Source organism: Echiichthys vipera (genome assembly GCF_963691815.1).
Source record: "Echiichthys vipera genome assembly, chromosome: 18".
NCBI classification, from domain to species: domain Eukaryota; kingdom Metazoa; phylum Chordata; class Actinopteri; order Perciformes; family Trachinidae; genus Echiichthys; species Echiichthys vipera.
Window position 1 is genome coordinate 7,493,317 of NC_139843.1, and position 10,012 is coordinate 7,503,328.

The window sequence follows — 10,012 nt, forward strand, 5'->3', positions numbered from 1 at the left end:
ATGTCTAATTGTCTTGATGGGAGGATTTTTAAACTACTGTGATTTTGAAGCAGTGCCCTTGAGCGGATATGTGGCCTCGAGATAAAATGACGTAGGACGCTTCGACATAGTGAAGTTGATGTCAACTACACAGTAAAGTGTCATATCGGCAAACGCGTTTAATTCAAAAGAAAGAATAATTTGAATGTCACATTAAGCTTCATGTTGGTAGCTGTCATGGAGCTTTCAGTCCCATCGCATGATCTTCATCAGCAGAGGAAAGTCTTGCACCGCAGTTATCAGTGGGGTGAGCAGGGAGAGGCTTGTTTGGAAAAGACTCGGCACAGTCTGGTCCAAACAGAAGCTTCTGACAAAACAATGGTTTCTAAAAGGCTGGAAAGTTACTTTAATGGATTCAAAACTATTTTGTGTAGTTTTAGGAATAATTTTAAAATCCCAAATGTAAAAAGCTGTATTCTGTGTTTCATTGAGGCTAAAAATATAATAATTCCTGTGCATAAACGACTAACTTTAAGCCGCCCTCCCTTCTAAAGGTAAACAATGTCACTGATTTCATCCCAAAACCACATGGTAGTAATTTACTAATATATGTGGTTGTATAGAAGTAAGCTTTGCAGGTGGAGGTCACGGCGTCCCTGGGCCTGTGCTTACAGACCAAGCCAGTAATCCATCCAGGTGTATATGTGAGAATCACAGCATTTACTGTTTAACAAAAGACACAAAGAGACAATAAAGAATATGTAAAATGTCCATTTATTAAAAAAAAGAAAACAGCTGTACAGCATGGTAGTGTGCACAGATATTGACAACACATCAAACCATATAATAATATATATGAATATGATAATGGCACATCAGATCCGCAGGTGTGTATTAAATCCCCGGTGCAGACTGATCAGAAGGTGCATCCTCAGGTGAGAGGCCCGCACCGACTAAACCCGGTTAGACTTGATCCTCCTGCACCGTCGGTACACGGGTCCTGTCACAAACCATCAGTCTCCCGGTGTGTGCGGTGCACTCACCTCTGACGGGATTAACGGCCAATGCAAGAGAGCCGAGCACGTTGCAGCGCGCCGTGCCAGCCCACCTGATCCGCCCGGCGGGGTGGAGTTAACGCCGGGGCAACTCTGCAGACATACACGGGGGAGGCGTGGGGGAGGTGGGGCCGGAGGATGTGACGTCCTGCTCGGAGAGGAGATTGCAGGCTTTCCATATCCCGTAAACGCTGCTCGTTAACGGTGATGTTTGGTGAGGATTACCCCAGGCTGCGGGATGGACAACTGTGAGTGAATGCAGCCGACTCAGGTGAAGGGAAAGCGGGGAAGAGACGAGTCACAGACACGGGCCTGATTTCACCCCCGCAGCTGCACGAACATGGATGTAACTTTTGTCTTATCAGCTGTTATCTTCACGCTGCTGGCCATCGTGGTGGCGACGTCGCTGCTGAACAGCTCGTCGGCTTCGGTCGACTTTGCAAGTTATTTCGGACACAGAGGAGAAGCTGCAGACGGGGGATTAGATCAGCCGGGGCCGAGGCACAATGGCTATTTACCGGACAAGAAGAAGAAGAAGAAGGAGGAGGAGGCAGAGGAGGACTGGTGTCAGATGAGCGGCAGCTCGCACGATCACTGGGATGTAGTGAAATCTGTGCTCTCAGTAAGTCTGCCATGAGAGCTGGTTGTTTATTGCATTATGTAATTCTCTCTTAATCTGTGTTACTGACTTCCCCTCCCACTAAGGTGCGCTGTGCATGTCCATCAGAGGAGGAGGAAGCCCTCTGAAGCCCTTATTTAAGCACATGAAGTGATGTTATAATGGGAAAACACTCCTAAACCAGCAAAGATGCATTATAAACTGGATTAACTGCAGTGCAATGTTATTAAATAGCACCAAGAAAAAGGCAAAATAGGAAACAATGAAAGTTATCTCATTTAATTGGAAACCTCAACGTGCAAACTGTTCATATATGTTTCATTTAGTGGAGTCATTTCATCAAAACTGCAGATTATTAAGTGAAAAATAAAAGTCCTCAAACTCGCAAGTGTTATCAGAAAAATGTAACTCATTTTGCTTAATGAGTAATATTTGATCGTATTGTTGGATTAAGAAAAAGTAGCCAATTTTAACTTTTTCAGCCTGTTTTATAAACTGTTGATTAGTTTAACCATGTTTTGAATGCTTCAACAATTAATTGATTAATTGATGGGCAGGTAATTAATCAACAAGAATCTTAATTTAAAGGTAATTTTTGCACATTTTGTCCAGTTTTCTCACTTTTCTTTAAAAGTACATTTCTGTTTTTTGGATGTTAATCTTGATTAAAATAATCATTATAAGATGTTACATCAGACTTTGGGAAACTTTGAGCTTTACTCTGTTATTTTGTAAACAGAAAAAACATCAAATGAATCAAGAAAATAATCCGATTATTCATTAATGACAATAATTAGCCAGTGAGCTGCAGCCCTTTGTATGTCAGTTACATGTAGTGAAGTAGCAAAACTGTGACCACTCAAGTAAATACGTTCTTCCAAACCGCACCAAAGCACAGTACTTAAAAGCTTAGCTGATTTCCGCCTCTGCAGACTTTTCTAGTAGAGGATATTGCTCTCACCTGTGTTGCCTCTAGTAGAGGATATCGCTCTCACCTGTGTTGCCGTGCACTAATGACAATAATGGCGTTGGGGTCAAGCAGGGCAACAAGTAAGAGGACGTCAACAACATAAACTGGGTTTTGTTGTGTCTTTAAGCCTTAATTTGTATCAATAAATAGAAATAAGCAACATGGCTTTAAACTCTTGGTTTGATGAATAGAAAACAGTCAGGATGAGCCTCCTCCTCACGCCTCTCAGCACCATAGACCCTATAAAAAGGCTCAGCAGCCTGTTTTTAGCCTCTGAACTGCCCGTTGAGGATACCTGGACGTCTGTAGGTCAAATCAGCACCCAAGGGAGCAAAGTATGAGTAACGATAACCGGACATCTGCACCAATTGTAGGCCAGGTCCGCATCCAGGAGAGGTGAGGAATACAGGCAACACGAGGAGTTATTTCTTTATCTGTGCAGCCGTTTCTAATCCGGGCCCGCCTGCAAGGACGTACGCATATCTCACACATTAAAATAATACATTCTTTGCTCTTTTTTTGTGGGGAATATGTGTGAAAAATGGTGTGATATCCTTCATATTACCCCTTAACTGTCTGACAGGAGGAGGCACACCCCCACCCTCACACCGAAGAACTGGCAACACCAGTTGAGCATTCCTCCACGTCCAGCCTGTCCGTCCCGACAGCCGCGTGTAGGCGTACGAGCCTGGACGTAGACTCGTCGTCCGAGGCCTCGTCCGGGACGAGCCGCAGGTCGTTCATTGGGCTCTCTGATAAGGACCTCCTTAAGTGTGCTTTCTCCTACCCTCAGACTGAAGGAGCCGCAGAGAGCCCGGGGGTCAACGGTGAGCCCTTTGAAAACATGTTCTACATCTCTTATTTATTTAAAAAATAAAGGTTTGATGTAGATCTCTAATCAACGTTCGTTCTGTTTCATCAGACAAAGAGGAATTAAATGCGGACGATTCCTTGAAGTACGTCCCTGGGAAGGCGCGGTCCCACCACTTGGAAATGATGATGTCCACGGAGGAGATGGCGGAGGAGCAGAGGTCAGTGAAAACTACAAATACATTTCCACTTTCTGACAACGCACCATTTTATAAAGAGCTTATAAGCCAATTAATTAGAACAATTAATCAGGGGAACGCCTCTAATAGCAGAGCAGTGCATTGGAGGGTCCTTCCTGATGAATCAAAGCACTAAAGACGAGTTTGTTACTGAAGGAGGATTCTCCACAACCTGGCAACCCAAAACATGCCTTATTAATAGCTTCTAACTTATATATGCCTTGGTGTGAATATTTAAAAATATTGTATATATTTGGTTCCTGTTATTCTTATTTTCACTGTATTTATATTGTTTATATTTTTCTATATTTTCTACAATTTATTGTTTCTTAGTGATGCTTCTTCTATGTTTCCATCCACTTGCTGCTGATTTTAAAGGACATTTCCCCTTTGTGGGACTAATAATAAAGGAATATATTATCTTATCTTATCTTAAAAAGCATTAGTATTAACCAATAATAAAGCCACTTGCTCGGCATCTCCCTCTGTTCTCCCAAAATACTCCAAAACGGAAACAAAAATCCCAAATTTCCTGAAAATCAGTTGTTCTTACTGATTGTTTCCCTCGCTCCCATGTAGCCGCTCTTCCCCCACTCCAGTGTCGACTCCCTCTAATCTCCCAACGCCTTCTTCACGTGTGTCCGTGTGTTGTCGGCGCTTCGCTCCACGTTTAGCTGCTGTATCGGCCCTCCTCATTAGGCCAGACTGGGTAAGGAGAGATTGAGTCTCTGCCAGGCATTAGCTGCAGGATGAATGACACGAGACATAAAGAAACTCCGCGGTTCGGTGGTTGCGGGGGGAAGAAAGGAAACAGAGTAAGGTTATTTTTTTCTGTAATACATCTACATGCCCTGCTCTTATCATTGCAGGATACACTCCAACAAAGACTTTAACTGTCTGTTAACCTGAAAAAGCAGCAAACGTGGTAAAGTATGAGTTATTCTCACCCGTTTATCTCAGGGGAGTCACTTTCTGGCCATTGCATTAAAATAAAAACTACCCCAAAGCCACTGTGCATTCTCAGTCTGCAGCCTCATCAGCTCGTTTTCTTCAAGTGGCCATAAAGCGACTGATCAAACTCCCGCACCCCCCCCGCCCCCCGCTGCCCCATTATTCCACATTAGACGTTTGATCCTCAGGTGTCACAGCAGGTGTTGATTGTGTCTGCGCTCGTCACCTCTGACTGAAGAGTGTTAGTTAATCCTCTCAGGACGCGCCAAACGCAACACTGCTGAGACTTGTGCTGACACGGCAGTCGCTTCCAACACTTTACAGTCACACTGGAGTGGAGAGGGTGAGGGGGGGGAGACTGGAGGTTTGTGCACAGATAAGAGGAATATGTCTCGTAGTATGTAATGACAGGAGACAGGTGGCTTTATGTTTTATAATGAGGCTGTGGATGGAACATAAAACGTTATTAAATACACACAAGGGGAGACACTACAGGGGAAGAGGGTAAAAAAATGTTTAATAACTGACATTCAGACAATTATTTTGTTTGTATTAAGTTTTCTGAAATGTTAATTATATGCAAATGAGATAGTATCTTATGAAATACATGCTTATTGGGATACATTTCCAGAACAGACATGCAAACGGAGGATAAAGCCAGGTTCTTGTTTCATTTTGTTGACTTATTTGAGTGAAATGTTTTTGTGGAGATCCCTTTTTATTACTGCAAACTACCATTAAAAAACAAAGCCATGTTTAAAGGAATAAAGTGTTGTATATGATTGATATATGAACAAACCCCTCTGTAAAAAGCTACAGAAGGAATAAAACTGTGTGTGTTCTACGTAAGTGGAGATTTCTGGCTTAGAGTGAAACAAAAAAAACACTTTGGAGAATAGTAACAAATGGAAAACGTGGATAAAATAAACACCGTAATTGTATTTTGGGTGTTTTCTTTCCATTGGTCTGAAATGAGACAAGTTAAGGAAGCAAAACAGCCCAAAGTCTCTAAATGTATTGGGCCGTAAAGTGTCTGGCCTTAACGCTGCCTGGTCATGGAGCTCATCTTTATCTGCGTTCCCTGCCGCATATGTCAACACGCGTCTTTGTGTTTCTGCACAGCTGTGAATAATTAACTTTGACTTGTCAAGTAAGGAAAGACGAGCCTTTATTCATCCGCAGAGGAGATCACAGCAGCGCAAAGACAGAAACAAATACAGAGAAAAAAAGATAAACATATACAACTAAAGTCAGTTTGAAGAAGAATAGAAACCAAGCAAGATCAACATATGTATATTGTATGTTGTGCTACGTTGCTACATCCGGCGTTTCTGAGCCTCTGAAACAGAGAAATGTGGAAATGATGATGCAGAAACCCACATCTTATCAGTTAGGTAGGCCAACATACCTTTTGTTTTTCCTCCTTCTTGTGTGGTCGTTCAAGTCCCTGTGTGAACCATGAACGGAGCGTAGACTGGTGGCTGGAGAGGTGCCAGTTCATCTCCTGGGCACTGCCGAGGTGCTGTTGAGCAAGGCACTGAACCCCCAACTGCTCGGGGCGCCGGTCACTGGCAGCCCCTTCACTGTGTGTGTGTGTGTGTGTGTGTGTGTGTGTGTGTGTGTGTGTGTGTGTGTGTGTGTGTGTGTGTGTGTGTGTGTGTGTGTGTGTGTGTGTGTGTGTGTGTGTGTGTGTGTGTGTGTGTGTGTGTGTGTGTGTGTGTGTGTGTGTGTGTGTGTGTGTGTGTGTGTGTGTGTGTGTGTGTGTGTGTGTGTGTGTGTGTGTGTGTGTGTGTGTGTGTGTGTGAAAAGTAGAGTGAAAATTGAATTTTGGGACGGATAAAGGAATTCTTCTTCTTTGCCTTTGCTTCCTCCGGCGATGGATGACATAACGTACTTTCAGCAACGGTTCCACCTCTTCATCGATCCGAGCAAATAACCCTTTGGTTTTGGCGTGTTCATATGGACAGAGATTATTTCTGCTATGAAACGCTTGACGGAGACGGGAAGCAGAGTTGAGCTGCAGGTCTGAGATGTGAAGTGTAAAGTGCGGACAGTGTTGAAAGCACAGGAGAAGTTTAAGAGCATGAGTCTAAAAAAAGGGGCCTTGTGGGTCAGGAGTATGACGGCATCCTTACAGTCCACAACAGATCCAAACAGTGGGTAGAGCCAGGGGAAAGTGTCTAGTATAACAGTAAAAGACTTAACGTTAGCGTCTGAATGAACCCATTTAGTCGACCCGTGAGCGTTGATAAATAGAGGCAGCAAGAAGGACTTTAAAGCAGGGTCACTGCTGAATGGAGTTTGCTCCTGTAGTTAATGGATAACTATTAAGATACAACATTACACAATAAACACAGAAATGATTTAGCTACCCTTTGTCTTTTGCATTCTCCCGTTGTCTCCTGTTCTTATCTCAGACTCATCCCCCAGAAACAGCCCCAAACCCCATCTCTGCAATCCGGCTGTTCAGTCTGACGTAACACCCTTTCAAAATAAGATTTCAGGGTCCAAACGCTCTGTTGAAATAAAACAGCCGAACATTTATGATCACCTCTAACATCAGTTAGACGTCTTTTTCATCCATAAGAAAGAGGTAAAATCACGATTACGTTGTCTGTTCAAACAACGGGGAACACGGCACTGCAGCGTTGTAGAAATATGAGAATGGACCCAGAAATCTTATTTTGAAAGGGTGTTACGTAGCATCTCTCAACAGCCGTATAATAATTAATAAAAGGCTGGTTTAAAGTCCTTCTTCCTGCCTCCATGTATTAATGCTCATTTGTAGACTAAATGGGTTCATTCAGACCTTAACATGAAGTATTTTATTGTTATTTATACATAAGATTCAACCAGACATTTTCACCTGCTTTACCCAATGTTTAGATCTGTTGTGGTATTTATGAAAATTAGCGCATACGTTATTAGATTATGCCCCGTTTGCCTATGTTAACAAACGATTTAAAAAAACTTGTAATACATTTTTTGTTTGTCTTGATGTAAGTAATCAACTCAGTAATTTTCATGTTGATATCTGAAGGTTATTATTTTTCCCCATTCACATGAGAAACATAATGCATAGGGTTTATTTGGGTCTTTTTCAAAACTTTCTGCTATTGGGATTCTTCTGGGCTTTTTTTTCCTGACTCAGGACATATTGAGGATCCAAAATCAGTTGAGTTTGCTTCTGTTGCAATTTGTTCAACCCCTATTTTGACTTAAAATGACCGGACGATTGTTGCAGTGGGTTCAGGAAAGCAGGTTCCTCAAGGCCCACGGTTGTGGTGCAGTGCCATCCAGTGGTGTGGACATGTCGAGTCAAGGGGAGCCGGGTCTCTTGAGTTTATCAGGCGACGATTCAGCCTCTGAGGGCAAATGCGTTACCTGTACGCAAACAAAGCGTGCTCAAACGTGATTGGTGATTAGTACTGGGGATAAAAGATGTCGCTTGTCGTGTCAGTCCCTCCTGTGTTTCCCTTGTCCTTAAGTAGTCGTGTGACACTGAAGATGATGATTTGTGCAAAAACAAAATCATGTTTTTCAAACTAAGTGCACTGAATAAGTCTTATCGACAGCCTGAAAGATGCTGCGGACTCTCTCTCGCCTTTAACTTCATGGATTACTTTTCTGTCCTGAGACTTTCACCAGGTTAACAAACATGTACTTGGTTTCTGGTGGAGAGTGAGAAGACGACGGCAGCCGTCGTTGATAAAAGTTGTACAAAAGATCATGTGCGAGATTTTTTAGGGTTCTTTCCCCTCTCAATATTTCTGTGATGTGTTTGTTTTCCCAGGGTGCAACGTGAGCAGCTGGCCGCCATCTTCCAGCTGCTGAAAGAAAACCAGGAGACGTTTGGAGAGGTGTCCGAGGGCGACATGGAGGAGCAGCTCAGACTCTACTCCATCTGAGACGCCTCTTCAGGTTTTGGGACCCACCCTCTGATGACGCTTGTTTTAACCCGTGAGCGCTACTGAAGGACTGCTCCAGTGCATCAGATACTTCAATAACCTTATCTCAGTATTCAACACAAGCTGAACAGTCCACTCAACAACCATATGTGTTTTAATATGATGTACTTTTGTTTTATTGCTGTCCCGTGATCCGCCTGTCGTCCACACGGAGACGAACGCAGCTGGATCTCTCCCAGCACAGCAGGATTTTCTAGCTACCCGCGTGTAAATAAAGGGGATAAAGGACTATTGTTTTGATTAGTTTTATATTATAATACAATAAAAAAAATGTTAATTTATCACATAACTTTTTTTAAAATTCAATTTTATCATTATATTTGTTATCCATCTCATCTTCAGCCTCTTATCCGGGGTCGGGTCGTGGGGGCAGCCGCTTTAGCAGGGGACCCCAAACTTCCCTTTCCCGGGCCACATTAACCAGCTCTAACTGGGGGATCCCGAGGCGTTCTCAGGCCAGTGTGGAGATCTAATCTCTCCACCTGGTCCTGGGTCTTCCCCGAGGCCTCCTCCCAGCTGGAGATGCCTGGAACACCTCCCTAGGGAGGCGCCCAGGGTTCATCCTTACCAGATGATCCTGAACCACCTCAACTGGCTCCTTTCAACGCTAAGGAGCAGCGGCTCTACTCCGAGTTCCTCACGGATGCTGAACTTCTCCCCCTCTCTCTAAGGGAGACTCCAGCCCCCCTCCTGAGGAAACACATTTCGGCCGCTTGTACTCGCGACCTCGTTCTTTCGGTCATGATATTTGTTATCCTGTTAAGTTAAGTCTGCATAACTTCGCCTCTGTTGTAATAAACCACATAATGCAACGTTGTGAAGGTGCGCGTGAGAGTGGTTCCAACTTTATTGTGCATCTCCACACTAAGACGTGTTTGTTTTCAAATGCATAACCGTCGCTACGTTTAGCCTACACCTTGCGTCTACATTACTATGCTGAGTCCCTAAAATGGTGCGTTTGGAAACGTGGCTGAGCCCGTTCTTGTGTGAAAACTCTGGGGTTGTGTTTGACGCTGCTTTCAAATCCAAGTTCACATCAAATACAATTTCCCAAAGATGGTTCCTGTCGTTTTAGTTTTTAGCTTTGTGGTATGAGGCATGTGCAGTGGACCTGGAGGTGCACTGTTGTGTGTGTGTGTGAGTGTTGATGAACTGTCAGATCAATGGCGGATATTTGATATTTACATATTTGTTTTTCAAATAAAATATACTGTGACCCAAGGCTGACTGCTGACTGCTTCAGTGAAATCAATCAACCACCTCCATGTATGTCTAATTTTATTTAGAAGATTCAATCATGTTCCAGAGTTATACACAATTCCAAAAGTATATTTAAGTGTATAAATGATAGCATCAATTAAAATGTACAAAGACAGTAATTTTTGTCTTATTTTTACATAATACATTCTTCCCAAAGATGG

At 43.2% G+C, this 10,012-nt stretch overlaps 1 protein-coding gene across 1 annotated transcript; it reads left to right on the plus strand.

The window, feature by feature from the left end:
* Positions 1–1,193: 1,193 nt before the first annotated feature.
* On the plus strand, positions 1,194–8,961 carry mxra7 (matrix-remodelling associated 7). The gene is made up of 4 exons (XM_083933448.1): positions 1,194–1,656; positions 3,207–3,450; positions 3,546–3,654; positions 8,417–8,961. Exons 1-4 carry the CDS (start codon positions 1,375–1,377, stop codon positions 8,529–8,531), a joined length of 750 nt encoding a protein of 249 aa, XP_083789574.1. The 5' UTR covers positions 1,194–1,374; the 3' UTR covers positions 8,532–8,961.
* Positions 8,962–10,012: the final 1,051 nt, after the last annotated feature.

Excerpts from the sequence above, each read along its gene's own strand:
- mxra7 (XM_083933448.1), top strand. The coding sequence starts at position 1,375 with ATGGATGTAACTTTTGTCTTATCAGCTGTTATCTTCACGCTGCTGGCC. Across the intron at positions 1,657-3,206 it reads TAGTGAAATCTGTGCTCTCA|GAGGAGGCACACCCCCACCC; the intron begins GTAAGTCTGCCA and ends ACTGTCTGACAG. Across the intron at positions 3,655-8,416 it reads GAGATGGCGGAGGAGCAGAG|GGTGCAACGTGAGCAGCTGG; the intron begins GTCAGTGAAAAC and ends TTGTTTTCCCAG.